Source organism: Marmota marmota, unplaced genomic scaffold (assembly GCF_001458135.2).
Source record: "Marmota marmota marmota unplaced genomic scaffold, marMar, whole genome shotgun sequence".
Classification (NCBI taxonomy): domain Eukaryota; kingdom Metazoa; phylum Chordata; class Mammalia; order Rodentia; family Sciuridae; genus Marmota; species Marmota marmota.
Genome location: NW_025999842.1, coordinates 11,073,070 through 11,097,718, shown reverse-complemented (window position 1 = coordinate 11,097,718; position 24,649 = coordinate 11,073,070). Strand labels below are relative to the sequence as shown.

Here is a 24,649-nt window from a genome sequence, read left to right as displayed (position 1 = left end):
AGTCTTTCTTTTAATAAATTCTTAGTTTTGGAGGTTGTTTTTCTGTTTTTGTTTTGCTTTGGTTTGAAAGTAGTGTGCATGTTGATCTTGTCTGTGATATTTCAGAGTTTGCCAAACTTGTGGAAGATTTCCGAAGTTTTGGGGTGAAGCTTATGCAGTCAACCAGTGGCCATAGTCATGGCACATTTGAATGGGTTGACAGCATATTAGTTCGGGCCCTGAAGTCTGGAGACTGGCTTCTGATGGACAATGTTAACTTCTGCAAGTAAGAACCTTATCCCCAATCATGAGTAGGCCTGATTGAAACTTGAGATATGCGTATCAGAGTAGAAAGCAAGATGGAATCTATATTTTTGATCCATTGTTTTTCTTAACTAGCAAATGCAGTTTCAGCCATATTTTGTAGACTTCCCCATGGCAAACAGTAGTATTTGATCATTAAACACCTGAAGTAAAGATTAACAAAATTAAATTGCTTTTCCACATAACAATTCTTTTTGAGTTGAGCCTTTTATTTTATTTTTTTCTTTTTTTGGTTCCAGAGATTTAATCCAGGGGCATGTAACCACTGAGCCATGTTTTCAACCCTTTTTATTTTTTGAGATAGGGTCTCCCTAAGTTGCTGAAGCTGGCTTAGAACTTGACATCCTCCTGCCTCAGCCTCTGGGATTAAAGTCATGCACCACCACATCTGGCTCTGTTAGGACCAATCTTTTTTTTTAGGAGCAGTCTTAAATGCAGGTTTTTGAAATGTAGCATCTGACACAGATGCAGGCATTTAGCAAACATGCACTGATAATGACAGTTCAACCATATGTCACTTTTGATCCTAAAATAAGGAAAATGACAAGTGTGAAGCTACTATACATATACAATTAGCAAAACAGAAGCTCTCCCAAAGCTTTTGATTTATTTTGTGTTTTTGTGATACTAGGGATTGAACCCAGCACCTTACACATGCTAGGAAAGTACTGTACCATATCCCTGTCCCTTCCCTTAAAGCTTCTTTCTGAGTATTTTATGTTGAAATCCAGATACCTTTAAGTGGATTTGATAATATTGGGGTAGAGGAAGAGAAAGGCATATAGTACAGGGTGCTTACTATCATTTTCCTTAATTTCACTAATTATTTACAAATGTTTTATTTAGTGTGAATGAAGCTCTAGGCTATGTGCCTTAGAGAATGAGAAGGGGAATCAGTGGGAAATCTAAACTTCAGAGTTCTTTATGGGGAATGATCCGTACTAAAAGGAATATATGGGTCAGAAGCAGTTGGAAAATAGAGTCACAGTAGCTTGTATGTATGTCTAACATCTGAGTTCTTTCTGTGCAGCCCATCAGTGCTGGATCGTTTGAATGCTTTGCTTGAACCTGGAGGCGTCCTCACCATTAGTGAAAGAGGAATGATAGATGGATCCACTCCCACAATAACACCCAATCCCAATTTCAGGTATTTGTATCTCTAATTTTTCTGCCTAAGAATCTGGCAGTCTTGGTAGCAGAGGTAAACATAGAGTAGGATCTCCTTATATGTTATACTTACACTGAGTTATGCATTCATTCATTTGGTTGAAACAGATATATATTGAGGTTCTGCTGTTTGTCAGGCACTACTAGTCTCTGGGGGCACAGTGGTAAATGAGAGGTAAGGTCCTTCCCTTGGGTTGGTGAAAGGATGGAAGTTGGGAGACCAGTCACAATCCTTTTGCTGTAGTCAAGGCAGGAGGTAATCATGACTTAGACAAGGGTAATCAGATGCATGGGACTTGCTATTAGAGTTGTGAGTTGAGAAAATGAAGCAATGAAGGCACTTAAGTGTTTGCACTATGTAATTACGTAAATGAGAGTGTTTCATTGAGCAAGGGAATACTGGCAAGGAGCAGGTTTGGGATGGGGAGGGTCAGCAGGGAATCAACTGTTCTTTCTTGAACATAAGTGTGAGATGACAGATGGCTAGATGGGATGTTGATGGACATTGAATGTAAGAAATTATTACAGGAGAACACAGTTTTTTTTCCTGCTCTCTGTGAGTTAGAATGTTGAATTGTCACTGCTTGATTTGGGAAATATCGGAAAGTAGGTTTTGAAAAACTGATTTGCAATGTTGATACTTGTTGGAAGAAGAATATAGAATAATGTAGGAGATGGTATGGTCCCTTGCTTTATTAGTGGTGTCTTCCTATATGAACTCCCTAGAGATGTACCACATAGGCTTTGTCCTTACAAGTTATTGCTGAGCTACAAAATGAGTTGCACTGGGATTTAAAATATTTTCTTTTCCTCTGAATTGCCATCTTACCAGGCTTTTTCTTTCAATGGATCCTGTTCATGGAGAAATATCCAGAGCTATGAGAAATCGTGGACTCGAAGTCTACATTTCAGGAGAAGGCGATGAGAGCATTCCCGACAACCTGGATTTGAAAGTTCTGCTGCACAGCCTTGGATTGGTTGGAGACAGTGTGTGTGACATACTCTTGTCTCTACACATGGAGACCCAAAGCACTATTATAGGTGAGGTGCTTGACCTCTGGGCCTCTACAGTTTTTGTTCTACAGAAATTCATGTTGGAGTTCTTACATTTAGTGTACGTGGAAATATAAATTATCACAAAGCCTGTTAAATGTATGTGTCCAGACACCTCAGCATATCAGGGTGTGGCATAGGAGTCAATATTTTGAAGATGCTCCCCAGGTAAATGAGGCATGCAGGTACTAAGATTCATTAGCTTTACCTCTTGAGGATGGAACAAAGAGGAAACTTTGAGTTAAAAAAGACACAGCTCTGACTTATTTCAAATATTTCAGTATATAAACGGGGTCAATAATAGTAAATTAAATACTGTATTTTTAATAATTACGATATGTTTGATACAGTGCTGGTTGCTTATTTAGTTCTGCAAGACATTTGTTTCCATTTTTTTTTTTATTTTTTAATATTATTTATTTATTTTTTTTGGCGGACACAAAATCTTTGTTTGTATGTGGTGCTGAGGATAGAACCTGGGCCGCACGCATGCCAGGCCAGCGTGCTACCGCTTGAGCCACATCCCCAGCCTCTTGTTTCCATTTTACAGATACAGCTCAGGAAGTTTGAGTAATTTGTTAAAGTCAGTTAATTTTGATAGCTGGGATTTCAAATAGGTTTGTTGGATTTTAAAGCCTGTGGTCCTTCATGAGGTAATGATCATTTTTATACCTTCAGTGTGAGTCAGGCATGAGATTCTGGATATAGGTGTCAGGTTTTATCATGCCTGTGAAGAGGTCCCCCACATTATACTGCAGGTAATCAACAAGAGAGGAAGGGAGGAAACATAGGAGGTAGGAATTTGAATGTTCTTAAAAGTCTATTATTCCTGCCCTCAGGAGATTCTAGTTTATGTAGAGGCTATTTACTAAAGTAAATACTTGGGTGGGGTTGTCTAATAGGAAGTTTGATGTGAGAGCAGAATTTTTCCACTTTCATCAGAGGTTTTGAAGAATCTGTTGCTCATAGATGGCAATATTTTTCCTTTTATAGGTTCTCCAGCATCTTCTGTGTCTACTCTAATTCAGACAGCCATACTCATTGTCCAGTACCTGCAGCGAGGGCTGAGTTTAGACAGAGCCTTTTTTGAAGCATGCCGGGAAGTATATGTTGTCTCCCAGCATTCAGCAGCAAACCAGAAGGTACTGTGAAATGTTTTGGACAGCTTTCCAAGTTGTAATACACTGTACTATTGAGTAGAGGGAAATTATTCTTATAGATGGCAACTTTAACAATGTAAGAGAATTGACCTCTGCAGTTTTTCTCTAGTGAAGATTTGGTGTCCAGGTACTTTCTGGAAGATAGCTTAAATATAAATATTCCTTTCAAGAAACATCTATCATTAAAAGTAGAATTTAAATTTAACTTCTGGTATTGAATGTTGAAGAATGTGTCTAAGAGTTATTGGGAGAGGGTCATGTGGACTCCAAGAACTCCTACATTTGTCTGCTAATGTTTTTGGTAACAGCACTTACCTGTGGGGCCTTTGTACCTTGTGTGTTCTCTCTCTCTCTCTCTCTCTCTCTCTCAATTATAGATAGACACAATACCTTTATTGTATTTATTTATTTTATATGGTGCTGAGGATCAAACCCAGTGCCTCACGCATGCCAGGTAGGTGTTCTACCACTGAACCAGAACCCTAGCCTCTGTGTTTTACCTCTTGCCAGCTCGTGCAGGCTTTACTGGAAAAATGTGTTTCTTCTCTGCGAGCACGGGAAACCTGGGGAAACTCAATTCTTGCCACGGGACTGTGGCCAGATTCTGTGCCCTCAGCTCTCTTTGCTACCGAAGATTCTCATCTCTCTATTGTCCGAAGGGATGGACAGATCCTAGCATACTGTCTCAACAGGATGAGCATGAAAACCAGCAGCTGGGTGAGGTCAGTGGAGCCCACAGCTTGTGTGCCTCCTTGTTTCTGAAATGATTTTTGCTTTTGCTTGTAATGGTCAGAACACAATATATTCAACCAATATTATGTAGCCATTTATTTATCCAGCTATCATATTTTTATTGTTTATTGCTTATTGTAGTATCCCTCCCCATTTATTATTTTTTAAAGTTGTGTGTATGTACGTTCATGTTTTAATTATCCTTGTGTGGGGAATCATCATTTTTTCCTCTTTGCTACAATATTTGCAAATTAGTTTTCATGGTTCTTTGAAATGTGAAATAAAAGGTTGTTCTACTATTAACTTTGTCTCATTTCAATGAATTTCAGGAGTCAGCCTCTTACCTTGCAAGACTTAGAGAAAATTATGCAGTCTTCCAACCCTGAGAACCTGAAATTCAATGCAGTAGAGGTGGAAACATATTGGATCGATGAACCAGATGTTTTGGCCATGGCTGTTAAACTGCTCATAGAAAGAGCAACAAATCAGGATTGGATGCTCAGAGTTAAATGGCTTTATCATTTAGCCAAGAACATACCACAGGGGCTTGGTGAGTAGAAAAGCTTAATTTGCACTATTTATATGCACTCACTTAATCTTGTTTAAATGCCTCAGCAACTATGTTATTCTATGACTATGCTTGCAAAATTACAACTGAGAGTTCTTGTAGCAAGAGGTTTGTGACAGAGTATTATTATTTATATGGTTGTTCAATTTAAAAGCAAGTCTTTTTTTTTTTTTTTTGGTATTGAGGATTAAACCCAAAGGTGCATTTCCACTGAAGTGCATCCCCAGTCCTTTTTGTTTTTATTTATTTTTGTGGTGCTAGGGATCAAACTCAGGGCCTTATGCCTGTGAGGCAAGCACTCTACCAACTAAGCTATATCCCCAGACCCTATTTTTTAAATTTTGAAACAGGTGTCACTAAATTGCTGAGACAGATCTTGAACTTGTCCTCTTGCCTCATCTTCCCAGATGCTGTGGTCATAGGGGTGTACCACCATACTCAGCTAGGAGCAATTCTGTCCCTGAATGTTTCACATGATAAATGATTGTTCCAGTGTAATTCTTAGTACTCCAGATTCATCAAATTCAAGAAACAATGTACTATATTATGTTACTTTTTAGTTTTGAACATTTGCTTTTTTACTGTACTACTGGGGTACAGCCATTCTGTCTAGGAATGGTATTGTTTTTGATCAGCTCATTTCTCCTTAAAGTACATATGGTTGTAATTTCATTTTAATACCAATGCTCCAAGCTGTCACACTGACTTTCTTGGTACTTTATTCAGAGAGGGAAAAAAAAAAAGCAATAATAACATTATTTAAGTTATAAAGGACATTAAATTTGTTAATAGAAGTTGTTGACTAAATTACCTAGTTTACATGAACGTTTCTACTCCAAGAGAACTTGTAGGTAAGCCACTGACTGTCTTTTATCATGTGACACATGGTAATCTAAGTATGTGTAAACAGAATTTATATAAGTATTCTTATCTGCATTGTCTTCTATGATAGCCACCAGTCAGAGAGCTACTGTCATATAAACAAATATAAAAGAATTGAAATTAAATAAAATCTAAGTCTTAGTTGCACTAGCCACATTTCAAGTGCTCAGAGGTGACAAATATGGAACACTTAAATCATTGCAGAAAGTTTAGTTGGATAGCAATGCTTTAGAGTCTAACATTGCTTCTTCTTTCTCCACAGAGTCAATACAAATTAATTTGGAAGCCAGTGCTGCATCTCTTAGGAATTTTTACTCAAATTCTCTCTCAGCTGGGGTCAGGAATATCTTCAAACTATTACAAGCAAATATAACAGGTTTGCACCTGCTTTTGATTTTAGCTCTTGCCACTGTTTTAGAAACTTGGGCTTTTGAGTTTATAGGGAAGACACCCATCACATCTACACTGTAGGAGTATTTTTTGGAGGTTCAGGATATCTAGATATAAACCTTCCATTATCTGAAGGAAAATGATATACAGTGTACTGGAAAGTATTCAAGATGACTGTTTTTTCAGAATAAGAAATAAGAGAACAAACTTACTTTTAGTTTTGAAACAGAATAAGATAAAGTTTACAGAGCATAAACATTAATAAAGAAAAGCAAATTTAATTTTTTATACTTGCATTTTCATTTGTTGACTTAAATATTACCATTAGCCATTTGTTTTGGGAAAAATATGTGTGATATTTTTGTGCTAAACCAATTACCTTATGCACACTGAAGACAATGAATACATTTGAAAGAAATCACATAATAGAGAAAACTAGTGGTCGTATTATGGCTGAACTAAATCATGGCTTTCCAAGTATAGAAGTCTTCAGGAACTCAGATATAAAGGACACCAGCAGGTTTCATTTTTCAGCAGACACTGTTCTTTATCTATTGGAACACATTAGCTCTAATATTTTCTTTTTCTCTTGTGTAACTGTCTATATTACTGGACTTTGGAATATGAGGTCCTTAAAGTACCTTGCCATTCACAGTATGCTCATGGTAGTCTACAATGAAGTGGATGGTTCTTAAACTATTCCATCGAACTGTCATGCCTAGCAACCTTCAAATTACAGTTACATTATTTGTGTATTATTTCCTTCTTTTGAGTTTTCACAACTAAAGAGTCAGAGTCTTGCTGTTGTTGGCTACTTTAGAGAAAACATACGAAGTCTGAGTCAAAGGTTTATGAAGCAGCATATGACTCTAAAGATTTTATTTTTTTTAAAAAAGATGGGGGTCTTGCTAAGTTCCCTAGGCTGGTCTCAAACCCTTGGGCTCAAGCCATCCTCCTGCCTCAGCCTCCTGAGTAGCTAGTATTACGGATATGTTAACCATGTCTGAGTGGGAAATTGGTTCGAAGCATAACATCTTGAGATGCTTTTCTTATTGGAAGCAGATAACAAAATATACTCTCATTTTTCGCCATTTAAGTTTGTTTTTGTTTCTGTCTTGATGGTAAATTGTGATAGATTGGGTAATTGTCCCTAGGAATTCTTTTCAGACCAGTAAGTGGGCTCTAAGGAAATGGATTCATTATTAGGATGTTTATATTCTTGCAGGGATTACCTTTAATTGGCAGAATTTTTCTTTCTGTCCTATAGTGAAATGGATTTTCAGAACTTGTAGATGTTGTGCTTTCCTTTCATTGTAGATGTGTTTCCTTTCATTCAGAAAGGAAATAGAATAAAAGCTATTGAGTGTTGCTTTCTAGTATCCTGAATTAAAACCCATAGAATTTCTGTTTCACTTCTTCCCCATCAGATAATCAGTGTGATCCAAGTAAAACAAAGAAAATATTCAACTGAAACTTGTAGGCTAGGTGTTTAACTATAAAACTCTTTTTTTTTTTTTTAACTAGATGACTTTGTGATCCCTCTGGACCCCCGGTGGAATATACAGGCTTTGGACATTATTAGAAATTCAATGGACTATGATCCACAAACGGACCAGCCCAAGCAGCTCATTTCCCTTTTAGAATCAGTTGCAAACAAGTAGGTGAAACCTCGGGCTCTGGACTCTGTTCATCTCACTGGCTCACATATTATACATTTCATACGACTCTGTCAAATGTAGCTGTATGTTTTATTTTGTGAACCTAATAAGTGATAAAAGTGCTAGAAATGAGTACCTTCAATCTTAGCATTAATGGGATTTATTATTTTAAAGTAATCTTTCATCATAGATAGCCATGTTTATATTTATAATTCTGTACAGTTCCTCCCTTTTTTGTCTACTTGTTCTCTTACGTGTCCTTTCCTTAGCTGTCTGTCCACATTATTTCTCATACTCAGAAGTTGGAGATGTACATAGCACCTGCATATATATGTACACACTCACATGTAAACTTACATAATTATATTTAAACTGGTCTTTCCTTATTTTTATGGTAGCAGTCACGAATATTTTTTACCATGTTATTTTTTGGCCAGTAGTTGGCCATCAGTGTAACAAATTTTTTTTTTAAAGTGTAGTGTTCGTTACAGGAAAGTACAGTACAAATTGTGATTTTGATGAGGATGCCCAAAGTGAACCCATGAGTGTGGTATGCTCTAGCACTTTGGAAGCTGCCTTTAACCAGTAATTATTGTGATTTTGAATCTTGTTCCAGGACAATTGTTTATCTTAACCGGGAAAAACGAATTTTTACTGAAACAAATTTGATTTCTGTTGGTGGCAAAAAGTTAAGAAATAGTGTTTTAAGAATGTCCTTTGAATTTCATAAAGGTAAGAACACTTTATCTTTTGTGTTGTTCAGTGGAGCATCTGATTGTATTATGTGGCTAATGTTGAAAGATATTGAACAGCAACTGTTACTTTGATTACTTCTGATTTGTTGTCCTGATTTTAAACAGGCCATGTCCTCTTACTCAGTAGTAATGACTAACAATTACTAAGCACTCACTCTGGGCCAGGTGCTTATTAGCTAAAGACTTTACATGTCCTTGATCTCATTTACTTTCTATAGTAATCCTATGAAGTAAGTAGGTCCTCACTTTATGAATGAGAAAAGGGAGGCATGGAGATGCTTTAGATCACATCTTTAGCAGTTGCACTAGGACTTGAAAAGTAGGCCTGTTGGTTATAAAAGATCATATTCAGAGGCATTTGGTTATAAGATTACTTTTTTCCCTTCCTCCTTAACTTTTGTAATTCTGTACAGTTCCTCCCTTTTTTGTCTACTTGTTCTCTTACGTGTCCTTTCCTTAGCTGTCTGTCCACATTATTTCTCATACTCAGAAGTTGGAAAAGCAATAAAAATAATTTAAACTATGGTAGTGTAAAAATTGAAAAAGTTGATCCTTACAGCAGCTACTATTAGTAGTAGATTCATTTTTACCTTTTCATACCTGTCTTAACTATCCGTCTAAACCTGTATACACTTGGTTTTGTTTTGTATTTAAATCCTTATATGAAATATGCATCTTTATAATTTCCATTTTCTGTTAAGACATTTATGAGATTAGGGATGTAGCTCAATAATAGAGCACTTGACTAATATATGTGAAACGTGGGTTCAATCCCCAACACCATTAAATAATATGAAATATAACATTATTTCTATCTTTAGGCATATATACCTCATCTGTTGAATTTAATAATAGGCACAGAATTTGCTTTTAATTTTTGACCTTTCCAAATTGATCTTTGGATTAGTAATAACATTAAATTCTAGATTACAATTTATTTTGAAAATGTCTAGAGATGAATTTAAACCTGATGGAATATTCTTATTTATGTCATCTCCAAGATCCAGAGAGCTATCACAGCCTGCCCCATGAAATTGTGGTCAATCTTGCTGCTTTTTTTGAACTTTGTGATGCAGTAATCCTGCTCTGGGTACAATCCCCCCAAGGTGTGGTGTCTGACGCCAATATCATTGAGGTGAGGCACTATATCTGTTTTTATTTTAAATAATATTTGTGTTGGCACAAAGATTTTTTTTTTTTAAGAGACCAAACTAACTTTAGTTTCTTTTGTATGTCAAATATTATTTGAGAGATCTAACTGTTGTTAATAGTATTATTTATGCAGCCATATATTTTAAAGCTTTATGGAGGTATAATTGACATATGTTGGGTATACTTATGAAACCATTACCACAATCAACATAGCAAACATTTGCCACATATGTAAAAATTTTCTCATGTCCTTTTTGTTTATTCTTCCTTTGTTTTTGCCTATACCCAATTATGTGGTCATTGATATGATTTCTTTTATAGATCAGGTGCATTTTCGTTGGCTGTAATTGTGCCATATATGTTCTTTTTGTCTGGATAGTTCATTTTGAGATGCACCCATATGATTTCATCATTTCGTGTTATTGTTGATACTGTCTTTGTCAATGTATAATTTATTCATCTATTCACTTATTGATGGACATTTGGATTTTAACAGATTTTAATTTAATTAAGTTTTTTTAGTGGAGAAAGGAAAAGACATTGCCAAATATGGGCTAAATGGAATTTTGATTCCAGATTATTCTAGGAAGTCTTATAGAATAGCAGGTCTTAAAACTTTAAGGCTTGAGGTCCCTTTATAATCTGAAAAGTTCTTAAAGACCACAGAGAATTTTATTTATGTCATTACATCTGTCGTATTTTGAACTAAAACTGAGAAACAACAAAATTCATAACTTTGCTTAAAAATACAGTAACCCCATTTTATGTTAATGTGACTGATTTTAGTAAACACAAATTTTTAAAAAAATATTTTTTATCTTGGATAGGCAGAATTAATATTATCAAAATGACCATACTTCCAAAAGCACTATACAGATTTAACGCAATTCCGATCAAAATTCCAATGACATTCCTTATAGAAATAAAAAAAGCAATCATGAAATTCATCTGGAAAAATAAGAGACCCAGAATAGCTAGAGCAATACTTAGCAGGAAGAGTGAAGCAGGTGGTATCACAATACCAGACTTCAAACTATACTACAGAGCAATAGTAACAAAAACAGCATGGTATTGGCACCAAAACAGTCTGGTAGACCAATGGTACAGAATAGAGGACACAGAGACTAACCAACATAATTATAGTTATCTTATATTAGACAAAGGTGGTAAGAACATACATTGAAGAAAAGATAGCCTCTTCAACAGTGCTGGGAAAACTGGAAATCTATATGCAACAAAATGAAATTAAACCCCTCTCTCTCACCATGCACAAATTTAAAATGGATCAAGGACTTAGAAATACAACCAGAGACCCTGCGTGTAATAGAAGAAAAAGTAGGCCCTAATCTCCATCATGTGGGATTAGGCCCTAACTTCCTTAAGACTCCTATGGTGCAAGAATTAAAATCAAGAATCAATAAATGGGATGGACTCAAACTAAAAAGGTTCTTCTCAGCAAAGAAAACAATCTGTGAGGTGAATAGAGAGCCTACATCTTGGGAGCATATCTTTACCCCTCACACATCAGATAGAGCACTAATCACTAGGGTATATAAAGAACTCAAAAAGCTAAACACCAAAAATCCAAATAACCCAATCAATAAATGGGCCAAGGAACTGAACAGACACCTCTCAGAAGATGAGGTACAATCAATCAACAAATAATGAAAAAATGTTCATCATCGCTAGCAATTAGAGAAATACAAATCAAACCACTCTAAGATTTCATGTCACTCCAGTCAGAATGGCAGCTATTGTGAAGACGAACAACAATAAGTGTTGGCGAGGATGTGGGGAAAAAGGTACACTCATACACTGCTGGTGGGACTGCAAATTGGTGTAGCCAACATGGAAAGCAGTATGGAAATTTCTTGGAAAATTGGGAATGGAACCACCATTTGACCCAGCTATCCCTCTCCTCAGTCTATACCCAAAGGACTTAAAAACAGCATACTATCTCATATAAATAAAATTTAAAAAATTAGTTATAGATAGACACAATATCTTAAAAAAATTTTTTTTAGTTGTACATGGACAATAACTTTGTTTTATTAATTTATTTTTATATGATGCTGAAGATCGAACCCAGGGCCTTGCATGTACTAGGCGAGCACTCTGCCACTGAGCCACAACTCCAGCCCCCAGACACAATATCTTTATTTTGTTTATTTTTATGTGGTGCTCAGGATGGAACCCCGTGCCTCACATGTGAGAGGAAAGCTCTCCACCACTGAGCTACAACCTCAGTCCAAACAGAGCTATTTTTGAAAATAAAAATTAGTGAGAAGAGTGGAACTGGTTGACATTTTTCCAAGTCTTTTTCTGTCTTAGGATAAGAAATCTGGATTTTTTACATCTGCTTCTGCATTCAATGTCTTGTAGAATGTTGTTTGGGTTTAAGTTTGTAAAGAAAAACTGGCCTCCCATAGTTAAGAGCTTGGAAAGGGAAAGAACACTTTTAATATCTATTTCCTATAATAATGAATATTCTTGGATAGCACACCACAAATTGACAAAAAGTTTGTCATGGTCACTTACATTGTGACCATTTGAAACCTGAAAAACATATTTGCAGAACTTGTCATGCATGATAATCCATTATTTAGTTTGCACTTTGGATTTGGATAACAAAACTCTGAGGAGGATAACACAAAGGCTAGTTTACATTTTTGCTGACCCTGACATCAAAATTTATGAAGGTCATTAGAGCCTCAGAGAGGGTTGTTATCTGGCCAGGGAAGGCCAAGATTTATGAGGTGTCACTAAAGTTTGAGAGAGGGCTGCTATCTGGTCAGAGAGAACCAGGCATGGGTGAGTTCAAGGCCCGGGCAGGCATTCCAAGCTAGTTCAGAATTTGCAGTAATTTATAGTAAAACCAAAAATTATCTTTTCATGGCTTTGTGGCAAGATGGCTCCCAATTTTAAGAGATTAGGTCTATCAGTATCTGTGGATTCCATATCCTCAGATTCTACCAACTTCAGGTTGAAAAAAATTGTTTTAATTGCAACTCTACTAAACATATGTAGACTTTTTTCCTTGGCAGTATCGCCTAATAAACATAATGTAGCAACTATTTGCATGGTAATTACATTGTATTAGGTATTATAAATAATTTGGATAATTACTTCAAGTATGCAGGAGAATGTGTTTAGGTTTTAGGCAAGTATACCACATGTATTATATTTTGAGCATTATTTCCCCCCAAGTATACTGAGAGATAACTATACTCTCAAATATTTTTCTTGAAGTGACAGATTCTGTTCATTTATACTCACCATAATTTTGCCAAATACCCAATCATAGTTTGTCCTTTTTGTATACAATTAATTTAAATGTCAATTCTGAAAAAAATAAGTGAATAACATATTATTATAACATAGCTTTGACCTGACAGAGCTCATAAAGATAATCACTAGAGACTAGTATAAATAGCATTGCTGGAGACTCAGTTACATGATTTGTATTACAAAGCTACATTAATGAATGTAGCTTTAATGTAGCATTAATGGTATGGTATAGTCCAAGATTAGGCATGTAGACCACTGAAACAAAACAGAATTCACAAATGTGCTTCCATGTATGTGGTCTATTTTCTTTTATTTTGCCAATATGAAAAGGTAATTTAATAGAGGAAAAACATTCTCTTCAACAAATAGTGATGGAATTAGATGTCCACATAAAGTAAGAATAAGCTTCTCCCCCTACCTCATTATTACATACAAGTTACCTCAACCTAAGCTGGATGGTTCACATGCCTATAATCCCAGTGACTTGGAAGCAATGCAAGATAAACAGAAGTTTGAGGCCAGTCTGGGCAACGCGTTGTCTCTTTCTCAAAATAAAGGATGAAGGGTATAAGCTCAAAGGTGGAATGCCACTGGGTTTCATCCGCAGGACCCCACACACAAAATAGAATGAGGCCTTTTAATAAAAAAACTAAAACTATGAACAATTAAGAGAAAACCTTTACAATTTAAGGATAAGCAAAGATTTCTTAGAATCTTCATAAAAGAAAAAATAAACTAATGAATTAGATTTTGTCAACATTAAAAATTTACATTCATCAGTACTTCTAAGAAAAATCTGTGAAATTGTTTACAAAATATTTGAATTATGTAAGATAGCTAATAATAATAAGACAACCCAATTTTTACAATGAACAGATTTGAATAGATGCTTCTCCAAAGATATAAATGCCTAGTAAGAACTTGAAAAATTATAATATCAGCAGTTATCAAAGGAATCTAAATTAAAACTGCAGTAAGTTTCCACTCATCAAAATAGCTCAAATTAAAATCATTAACAATAGCTAGTGATTGGCAATTAGTGACTGAGAAGGAACTGGAACAACTGGGACTCTTCTCTGCTGGTTGTAATACAAAACGGCTGCTTTGTGTTGCATTTGTCAATTTCTCATGAAATGATATATACAGTTTACTATATGACCCAATAATTTCATTCTTTGTACTTGAAGTACAAAGAAAAAAAAGGCTTTTGTTTTGTCTGCCTTAATTTTCTTAACAAATTTTCTAGTCTAGCTTTAAACCTCTCGTGTATATAAGTTGAGTTGAGTCCTTTCAAGAGATGTCTGTGAGTAGTCTTGGCTTATTTTGTTTTTAGATCTTAGATTCTTTAAGATGGCGGGACCGGTTTTGGACTGTGGCTGACACAGTAAAAGTGGATGCTCCAGGTCTGGCTTTGCTTGCTCTCCATTGGCACTGGGTTTTAAAACATTTAGTCCATCAAATCCCCCAACGCCTGATGAATCATGAAGACAAGTAAGACTCATATTTAGGGAATAATATGTGTAAAGATAAGAGGGTTTAGAATTAAAACTGCTATTTCTTATTTAATTTTGGTTTATTCTGTTGGCATACTGTAGAAAATATTGAATGTAAATGACTTCTTTTCCTATCCAGCATTTCCTCCTTATTTCCCTTCTGCTCTTTTTCTCCTTTAAAGATATTACAAAGAGGTTCAGACCGTGTCAGAACATATTCAAAATTGTCTTGGTAGCCCAACTGGTGGCTTCATTGGTATAAAGAGGTTGCAGAAGTTCCTGGGACGACCATTTCCTTTCAAGGTATACCTGGAAACATATAGTAAATTAAAAGAATCAAGTTCTTCTAAAACTCTGGCACGTGGGATCTGGCATTCAGCCAGACTCATCGTTACTGCAAAGCTTAATTCATAACTGTTCAATGAATGCTGCTAATGTATTTGTTAAATGTTATCATTTTACTTATTCCTGAGGCTAAGGCTGGGTAGAGCTCTAACTTTATTACTCTAGAATCTCTCCAGAGCAATATGAGTAAAGAAACCTTGTGTTTTCTAGAAGCATGAAAAAAAAAAAATCTTAAATTTTTTTTTTTTTTCTAAAAATCTAGGGTGCTGAAAAAAAAAAAAACATAGTTCAGCTCTCTAATAGGCTCTCTTGGGTTTTATTGTTTCAGGACAAGCTAGTGGTAGAGTGTTTTTCACAGTTGAGAATCCTCAACAGAGCCCTTGCCATCAGAGAGCAGATGCCTATCGTTGGGGAGAGTGGATGGCAGGAAGATTTCAGTCGTCTCCAAGTGGTTGCTTCTGAGTGGACATTAAAGAAAAGTCTCCTGCAGGCCTGGGGATTGATCCTCAGAGCTAATATTCTAGAAGATGTCAATCTAGGTAATATATTCTGGTATTTGAATGACCGTCAACACTCTGAGCATATCCTCTTACCTGCTGCCATTAAGTTTTTGCCTTAGATTTTTCCCCACTTTGGTATAGTGTAAATACCATTAAATAAATGTCAGTCGTTGAGCTAAAATTTACATACATTGTTTACCTCCATTCATTAGAATTTTGCAGAAATTAATATCATTTAACAAATGAGAAACTTGGAGCTTAGGTTAAGCAGCCTAACTCTGATTAACTCATGTTAAACTCATAGTCACTTTGCCAACTGTTGGGAATCTAGACCCTGAACTCTTAACCATCTCTTCTCTAATACAACATTTCTTTTTTATCTGAATTGAAGATGAGTTGAAGAATCTTGTGAGTGCTCAGTGTTTAGAACTCAAGGCCAAAGGACTTTCACTTGGTTTTCCGGAGAAAAAGCATGGTGAAGCTTCCTTTGCACCCCAGCCAGACTTTACCTCTTTAATTCAACTCACCAGGAGTGTTCAATTATGGCCTGCAATGGAATACTTGGCTATGCTTTGGCAGTACAAAGTGACAGCTGATTTTATGACACAGGCTTATTTGAGAAGGTATGCCATTCTTTCAGTTATTTTCTTGATAGATTTTTTGTGTTTCCTGTATTGTAAACAAAGCACAGACATAAGGAGGTATAGCTGCTGAGGCACAGGAAAGTCACTTGCTATTTTTGAAAGCCAGATCTTATTAAAGATTCTTTATTTCAGCTTCTCCCCTAAAAGTTACTAGAATTTTTTTCCAGTAGAGTTGCTTATTTTTAAATAAATGTACCCTAAGTTTTGTGTGTTTCATCTTCCCTCACATATAAATTCTCTAGTAGTTTACTGACAGTCCAAACCCAAGCCTCTCACTGTGTATTTTGGAACAGGTTCAGCAAAAATCAGCAACCTCTGATAGAGGAGATAAGACATCACATCACATTTTGTCTTCAGCACACACCAGTTGCTCCTCAAGAGCTTCGAGACCTGTGGTCTTTACTGCATCATCAGAAGGTAAAAACCAAAATCAGAAAGGGAAATAAGCCTCTTTTCACACTGTGTGATTAAATTTTCTGTGGCAGATTGGTTGTAGAACAATTTTGTGCATTTAATAAAAAAATTCCATGTTGCAATACCCAGGCTTATCTGAATTACCTCTTAATGTAGGAGAATTTTGAATTTTCTTTTGCAGTAATTACAATGGCATTGTACAGTTTTTATCACAGCAGTATTCGTTTGGGTTCCAGTTAAGTGAGGTGAAAAGCATTTTCTCAAAAATACATTATAAGAACATTTATTTATTTTGATAATGTTACAATTGTGCAATCTGCTTTGCTTATACTTCCTCGTGCAGTCTTATAAAAACATATAAAAACAGATTTTACTTAGTGTGATTAAACTTACAAACAAGGTATATGACTCCACCAAGATGACCAAGGTGGCAGAGAATTAGGAAAATTAAGATAATATCTTTAAATCCATGTTAGTTTTAGATAGATCTTAAACAACAAAGACCATGATTTATGGAATCATTCTCATAAATTTTTTTATTCCTTTATCTCTAGGGATCTGCTGAAGAAATTACTTGTTTGTGGTCTGAGTTATTTAATTCCACATTTATGTCTTTCTGGAGCAGTACTGTGACCACAAATCCAGAGTACTGGCTAACATGGAACCCTCTGCCCAATATGCAGCAGAGGGAGATGCCCAAGTCCCTTTTGGACTCTACATTAAAGGTTTGTTGGCATAAAACTGATGGTAGTAGGTTAAAAAAAAATTCCCAATAACTCTGTTAGTAATCATTTATTCCTAGAATAAAATAGTTGACTATAAATAGGTGATTTTGATACTTTGTTTTCTTCATGATGCTAAAAAAGTGTGTTGTCAAAAAATGTATTCTTCATCTTAAATGATTTTTTTAATTGAGTTAAAGCCATAAAGATTTCCTTTAAAAAGTCTTCATTTCTTAAAATTATAAAACATTTTAACCACAGAAATGTTTGTATGTTCATTTAATTTATTAGAAATAACCACTCTAATCTGTAACTCTGTTTATTTACTCATGCTTTTTTTTTTTTTTTTTTGCTTTTTCTTTAAGATGAGTTATTGCTATGTTTTCCAGGCTGGTCTTGGATTTGTGAGCTCAAGAGATCGTCCCCATCTTAGTCTCCCAAGTAACTGGGATTATAAACATATGCTGCCACATCCAGAATAAATAGTATTATTTATATGAACAAAAATAATACTTTATTTGTTCACAAATGTGTCATGGAAATGTGCTTGTCATTCCAGGTTACATTAGTTCATTGTATTGATGTGCCACAATTTATTTAATCACTTTTCTTTTGATAAGTTTTGAGGTTTGTTTTCTTCTTCCTCTTTTAACAAGCCTAGCTACATTTACTATCCTTGAATAATCTGGCATTTGTCTTGAATATTTCTGTGGGTGATTTTTTGTTATTAGGTTTTAACCCATGGTCAATGTGATTACATATTAAAAAAAAATAACAAATAATATATGCCTAATATATACAGATAGCTCTTTTTAGGCTTTCTGAGGAGGTGCTTTACTTTTTTTTACTTTGTAAACATGCAAGGAACTGACTAAAACAGAAGTTTTGGAGCTCTGGGCCACCATAGAAGGTTCAGGACCAGAATACAGTTTCACTTCTGATCTGTAGGAGGGCCTGTTTCCCACATGCTTACCATGCTAGGTGTAATCAACATGTCTAATTATTGCCAATTCTACAATTTAAAAACCTTATTTGAATTTATACCTCTTAGATTATTAAGATTGAACATCTTTTTACATTTATTGATCCTTTTTATTCTACCAACTTTTTAGTCATATTCATTGTCCAGTTTTTTTAAATATTGGATTGTTCAGTATCATTTTAATTATTAAAGGTCTTTTTATATTATGGACATTAATCCTTTTTCCATAAGGTCTGAAGTATATTTCTAGTCTTCTGTTGTCTTTCAAATTATTAATGTTATAATGTTATAATGATAATTTCTTTTTAACTATGCTAGTCTTGTCTTCATGCTTAGTTGTCATGCTTTTTAAAGACTATTTTCCTTCACCATTCCTACAGTAAAAACAGTCTCCCCGTATTTTTTCCAGTGTTTTTGTTTTTTGTGTTTAAATTCATTATCTGTTTATCTTTTGTTCAAAAGGGAGGCAAGTTTTTTCTTTTATACAAGTAATAGATCTAAAATCACTTTATAAACACTATTTTTGATTAATCCTTTCCATTCTCATTTGAAAAGCCACCTTTATTATACACCTTAATCCCACAAATACTCACAGAATTATTGTTGAGCTCTATTCTATTGCTTTTATCATAATTATTATCATCATTGTAAAACATCTCTTACAGCCTTAAGTAACAAACCGTATGGATCCCTAAGAGTTGCATGAAGTATACTGTGTTTCCTATTTTCTATCTTATGTTTTTGACCACCTGACTCTTTACTGTGGGCAGCTATTACTGAGTCTCAGATTAATAGTCCAGTGAATGCATGCTTGACAGACTTTATGTCTGGCTCTTAGATTGGCCTTGCAACTCCTTTCCCTGCCTCCAACTCTCATCTCCCTGTCTATTACAAGAATGGTCTCCCTGATTTCCCGGTTTTGGGGTTTTCTGGTATAGTACTAAAGCACTCATTGCTCATTTCTGAGAGAATGCAGTCCACATTCCTTTAAGGCTACTAATAGCTCACTCCTTCCTGTTCTTCTTGTCCCATCTGTGACTGTTCTGAACAACTTGAACCTCCTTATTCTGTTTCCTCCTTGAAGGTGTCCCAAGTGCTGCTTGTTGAAATTGTTTTAGTTGATTTCTGAAAGATACTGTTTTTTTCTTATCCTTCAGGGCCCTGGCAGTCTCTGTAGAGCCACATTCTCCAAGTGCTGCTTTGAAGTCTTGACTAGCAGCTGCAGAGCAATTTCCTGGGATGTGAGTGGCCTCCCAGTCCTGTCCTCTTCACATGTCACACTGGGAGAGTGGGTTGAAAGAGCCCAGCAGCTACGGGACATCAACTCATTGCTTTGGACCAACATGGCTGTCCCTTCAATAGCAGAATTCAGGTATTCCTTGTCCCTGGGAGCAGTTTATGAAGCTCATGAATGTTCTCTAACAGGGACTCAGTCAGAATTGCTTCTGACATGGCTGACTTTGGTGTGTGAAAGTGAGGGTGTTTGCTGAGTGGGTCAGCATGTTCTCAGTCCATGACAACGCCATCATGAGCTGTCTGGTCCTTTTTTTTTTTTTTTAATGCATATTATGATCAGGAAGATGGTGCTTAAAAAAAAATCACAGAAAGATTATATGAGAACTGAAGTTCATCTTGTTGACTGTTGACTGTGCAGTATGCAGTTAAAATTTCTTGGAAGAATGAGAGTGTGTAAAAAGTGATCCTGTTTGATTCAGCAATTCCTTAAGTGTTTCCTTGTTGTCCCAACAGACACACAGACTCACAGCTCCAGGGACTAGTGCTGTGCCGACACCTAGCGGGCCTAGCAGAGCTGCTCCCAGAACCCCAGCAGCAGGAGTACGTACAGAACTGTGAGCAACTGCTGCTTAGAGACAGCCAGGCCTTCCACTATGTGATCCAGACTCTTGGGGATATGGCTGGTCAGGAGGCACTGCCCAAGGAACTACTCTGCCTGTTTCTCACCTCCCTGCACCACTTTTTTGGGGAAGGGGAGAATAAGAGGAACCTGCCTGAACCAGCCCAGCGTGGGACCCTCTGGGTGAGCCTTGGCTTGCTCCAGATTCAGACCTGGCTTCCTCAGGCACGCTTTGACCCTGCAGTGAAGAGGGAATGCAAGCTCAAGTATGCCAAGGAAGAGGTATGAGAGGCAAGAGTTTGGAATATGTGCTCAGTTTCTGATGCATTGGATTTGCTTAGGGTGTTATTCCTTTTACTCTCTTTTGGCTAATGAGATGATCAAAGATCTCATTTTGTGTGAACTGCCTATGACTTCCAATGAGTCTGTTTTAAGACTGCTGCTGCTGCTTTGAGAGTTCCTCTAGATAGACTTAGACTCTGAGAGGGCACCTTCCTAAGGTTCTGATACATCTTCCAATAGATGCAATAAGCAGAGGGCAACCTGAGGCATTGTCAGAGAAATAGTGGAATTCCTCACTATCCAGACTCTGAGCTAGGTTTTGGATATTTGGGTTCAAATTACTTCTTCAGGTAGGATGTAGTACCCCTATAACCTAGGATTTCTGAAGTTTTGGTGTTTGTTATATAAAACTCAGGAATCAAATAATGTAGTATCTCTTGTTATTTGAACTTCCAAACAAAGTCAAGAATTGAATACATTAAGATAACGACATACTAGTACTGTATGATGAGGAAGGAATGTTATATTAGTTGGGGTGAAGGCTAAGCTGCTGTAAAAAGACTCAGATTTAGTGGCATGAAAGTTTCTTCTGCCTAATAACTCTGAGGTAAATGGTCTAGTTTAGTGAAGCAGAGCCACCTATCCTTAGGTCATTCAGGAATCCAAATTCCTTCTATCCTGTTGCTGTACACTCCTGGGGCATTGTTTTCTTGTGCATGGTCATCAGTGGGACACACCAGACTATTTTCTCTTTTCCTTTAGTTACACCAGCTACAGTGTGAATGGAAGACCCGGAACTTATCATCTCAGTTACAAACTGGAAGAGACCTGGAAAATGAAGTAATTATCAATTATTCTCATCCTCACATCAGGTAAGGCAGCAAAGTGATTATTTGTGTTAGAGAGTACTGTCTCTACTTTTAAAAAAGACATTATAAGGCTGACCTTTGTAGTAATATTATAGTGTTAGTGAATTGATGCACATCTTTGAGCTGTGTTAGCAATTAGGTCCCAAATCCTTCATTATAATCAAGAAAACGATATGTTCTAAAAGGAGGGGAAAGACATTCAAGGTGTGGATTTACGTCGGATCAAGATGGTTGAAGCCAGAGCTACTCCTCAACATGGAACAAGTTGGATGCAATGATGTGCACTTTATTTCTTTGCTTTTCTTGGCTATAGATCTGTTCCCTTAGCTTAGAGTCCCAGTCTTTTCCTGACCTTCCTTTGACTATAGACAATAGGGTAGCTCACTAAATGCCATTACGCCTCAGTGTCCATGTCCACAAAAGGGAGATACTTGTTGTACCTCCTTTGGATGAGATATGCATCTAAAATGTTAGCAATGTGTGGCACAGGATAGGTATTCTATAGGTACTATCATTTTCACTATAATTTTCAATATCATTCTCATGTTATTTCTCGGCAGTTGATAAGTCTTCATTCATTCCATTTTCCTAGCTGAGGGTTCAGTCCAGATTTGCTGTTCTTTTTCTAACAGAATTTGCAAATTATATTAATTTGCCTTCAGGTTACTTCGTCAAAGGATCAATTACCTAGAGAACTTAATCTGCAGCCTGTCGAAGAAGCAGGCCTTCAGACCCCAGCTGCCTGCCTATGAGTCTCTGGTGCAAGAGATCCACCACTATGTCACCAGCATTGCCAAGGCCACTGCTATTCAGGATCTGCTTACGCGGCTGCTGCAGGTTCTCCATGCAGATGGGCCACGGTCTGCCCAGGTGGCCCAGAGCCTTCTAAAAGAAGAGGCCTCTTGGCAGCAGTCACACCACCAGTTCAGGAAAAGGCTAGGGGAAGAATATGCCCTCTACCCAGATTCTGTGATTCCACTACAGGCTTCCATCTTACAGTTGCAGCATGGCATGAGGCTAGTAGCATCTGAGGTCCATACCTCACTGCACAGCAGTGTGATCTGTCCCGACAGGCTGGGTGCCTTGGCTATGGCTTTGTTGGCTTTTCCATCAGTGGGCCCCACCTTCCCCACCTACTATGCTCACGCAGATGTCTTGTGCTCAGTGAAGTCAGAGGAGGTTCTTCGAGGCCTTGGAAAACTGAACATTAACCGCTCACGAGGAAAGGAATCAGAAGGCATGGGCCAGCAACCCTGCCCCACCCGCGAACAGCTGCTAATGAATGCCCTTCTTTACCTGCACTCTCATGTGCTATGCAAGGGAGAACTGGACCAGAGGTCCCTGTCACTCTTCAGACATGTCTGTCAGGTAAGCCTGTGTCTGTCAGCATGTCCTGCCTGCCCTTTTTAAGGGAGAGAGCTAAAAGCACAGGCCAGCATGCAGAACATTATCAGAGTCAATGGTTGAGGAATCCTCTTGGCTGTTCCTTTCTTTTTTCTACTTAACTACCAGGTTTGGGGGCCTTTGCCCCTAAATTTTTAATGGTTTGGAGGCTTTGGGGCTCCCCCCCACCTTTCTGGTATTGGGGATTAAACCCAGTAGGGCTGCTCTACCTCTGAGCCACATCCCCACCACCCCACCCCCACCTTTTTTTGAAATAGGGTCTGATTGAGTTGCCAAGGATAGCCTTGAACTTGTGATCCTCCTGCCCCAACCTCCCAGTTTGCTGAGATTACAGGTGTGTACCATGGTGCCTGGACTTTTTTTTTTTTTTTTAAGGTAGTACTAGGAATTTAACTCAGGGATTTGTGTATACTAGGCAAGCATTCTACATTAAGTTGCATCCCCAGTCCTTTTTCTATTTTAAGACTGGATCTTGCGAAGTTCCCAAAGCTGGCCTTGATTTGTGATCCTCCTGCCTCTGCCACCCAAGAGCCACCATTCCCACACTGTGAAATTTTCTCCTATTTAGTTGGTTATCTTTTGATTTTGCTTATGGTAGTTATGATGTAAATTGTACCAACTTTTGTTTAAAAAAATAGTTTTCTTTCCCCTTACTAAGTAACTTATTGTCACTGTAGATAATTAAAAGAGTAAATATAAGCAAAGATTTTAAATAATCTTTCTATTTATACCTGTTACTATATTGGTATATCCCATTCTAAGCTTGTGTGTATATCCTGTAGATGCATATCTACATGCCATATTTGAGGTAATGTGTCCCAGCGGTTCACAGATTTTTTTTTTTTTTTTTAAAGCACCAGCTTCTTAAAAAAGAAAAAATCAATCTCAGCATACTGAACCAATATTTAGCAGATGAAAGAGTTATATTGTTTAAGGTCACTTCTGTGATGTCCATGACCTCTGCTACATGTTCTTAAAATGCTAGAGCTTTACAAAATAGTTAGCAGAGTACTAAAAAATTCATTCTGTTTCGTAAATTGCTTTTTAAAACTTAATAGGGAGCTGGGGATGTGGCTTTAGCGATAACGCGCTCACCTGGCATGTGCGGGGCACTGGATTCGATCCTCAGCACCACATAAATAAAGATGTTGTGTCCACTGAAAACTGAAAAATAAATATTAAAAAATTCTCTCTCCTCTCTCTCTAAAAAAAAAAAAAATTTAAATAAAACTTAATAGGACTTAGTGATTATATCTCCTTATTTTATATTTGTATATTTAGTGACTAATTTTCTATCATGTATGCCATAAGCCATTTAACTAATTTCTGATGAATGAACATTTATATGTAATATTTTTATTATTTTGAGGAAAAAAACAGTGTCATGATAAACAGACTTATGACCATATTCTTTGGGTACAAATTCTGGAAATCAGAATTACTTGGACAGAAATTAAACATAGTTCTTGGAAGTTTGTACAAATTAACATCTGATGGTATATGTACCTTATCCCTCAACCACACTGGGCAGTTTCTTGAATTCATAGTTTTCTCCAATTTAAGGACCTAAAGTCTTAAAAGGTAGTGGGGAATTCAAGAACTATCTGGTAAAACACAGTCCAGTTTTTTCTAATTGGTGCCCTTTGACCATCCAGGACCTAGAAGGTTTTCCTTTCCAGAACCCTGGGCCAATTCCTCTGGTGCCTGGCAGGTGCAGTTTGAATTGAAACCCACACAACCCAACCCTAAGCCTGACTGTTATAGTTTGGATGTGAGGAGTCACACAAAAGATCATGTCTGAGATAATGCAAAGAAGATTTGGAGGAGAAATCACTGGGTTATTATAGCCTAAGCCTAATCAGTGAATTAATCCCTGATGAGATTAGCTGAGCGGTACCTGGAGGCAGGTAGGATATGAATGGAGGAAGTGATTCATTGGGAGCATGACTATGGTATATATTTTATATCTGGAAAGTGGAGTGTGTCTGTGTCTCTCTCTCTCTCTCTCTCTCTCTCCCCCCCCCCCCCCCC

The 24,649-nt window shown here is 36.8% G+C and overlaps 1 protein-coding gene across 2 annotated transcripts in view; it reads left to right on the top strand.

Annotated features, from left to right (window-relative positions):
- Positions 1–24,649, top strand: part of Mdn1 (midasin AAA ATPase 1) — a 152,992-nt gene that overhangs the window by 85,002 nt on the left and 43,341 nt on the right. For both annotated transcript variants that reach the window (XM_015499360.2, XM_048808075.1), the window contains exons 44-63: positions 106–265; positions 1,334–1,450; positions 2,303–2,511; positions 3,517–3,665; positions 4,194–4,405; positions 4,745–4,965; positions 6,128–6,241; positions 7,780–7,912; positions 8,530–8,645; positions 9,670–9,803; positions 14,442–14,599; positions 14,784–14,904; positions 15,275–15,485; positions 15,838–16,069; positions 16,384–16,507; positions 17,059–17,229; positions 19,366–19,580; positions 19,958–20,345; positions 21,108–21,217; positions 21,877–22,582. In XM_015499360.2, coding sequence (XP_015354846.1) covers positions 106–265; positions 1,334–1,450; positions 2,303–2,511; positions 3,517–3,665; positions 4,194–4,405; positions 4,745–4,965; positions 6,128–6,241; positions 7,780–7,912; positions 8,530–8,645; positions 9,670–9,803; positions 14,442–14,599; positions 14,784–14,904; positions 15,275–15,485; positions 15,838–16,069; positions 16,384–16,507; positions 17,059–17,229; positions 19,366–19,580; positions 19,958–20,345; positions 21,108–21,217; positions 21,877–22,582 — 4,001 coding nt within the window. The remainder of the gene's footprint in view (positions 1–105; positions 266–1,333; positions 1,451–2,302; positions 2,512–3,516; positions 3,666–4,193; positions 4,406–4,744; positions 4,966–6,127; positions 6,242–7,779; positions 7,913–8,529; positions 8,646–9,669; positions 9,804–14,441; positions 14,600–14,783; positions 14,905–15,274; positions 15,486–15,837; positions 16,070–16,383; positions 16,508–17,058; positions 17,230–19,365; positions 19,581–19,957; positions 20,346–21,107; positions 21,218–21,876; positions 22,583–24,649) is intronic.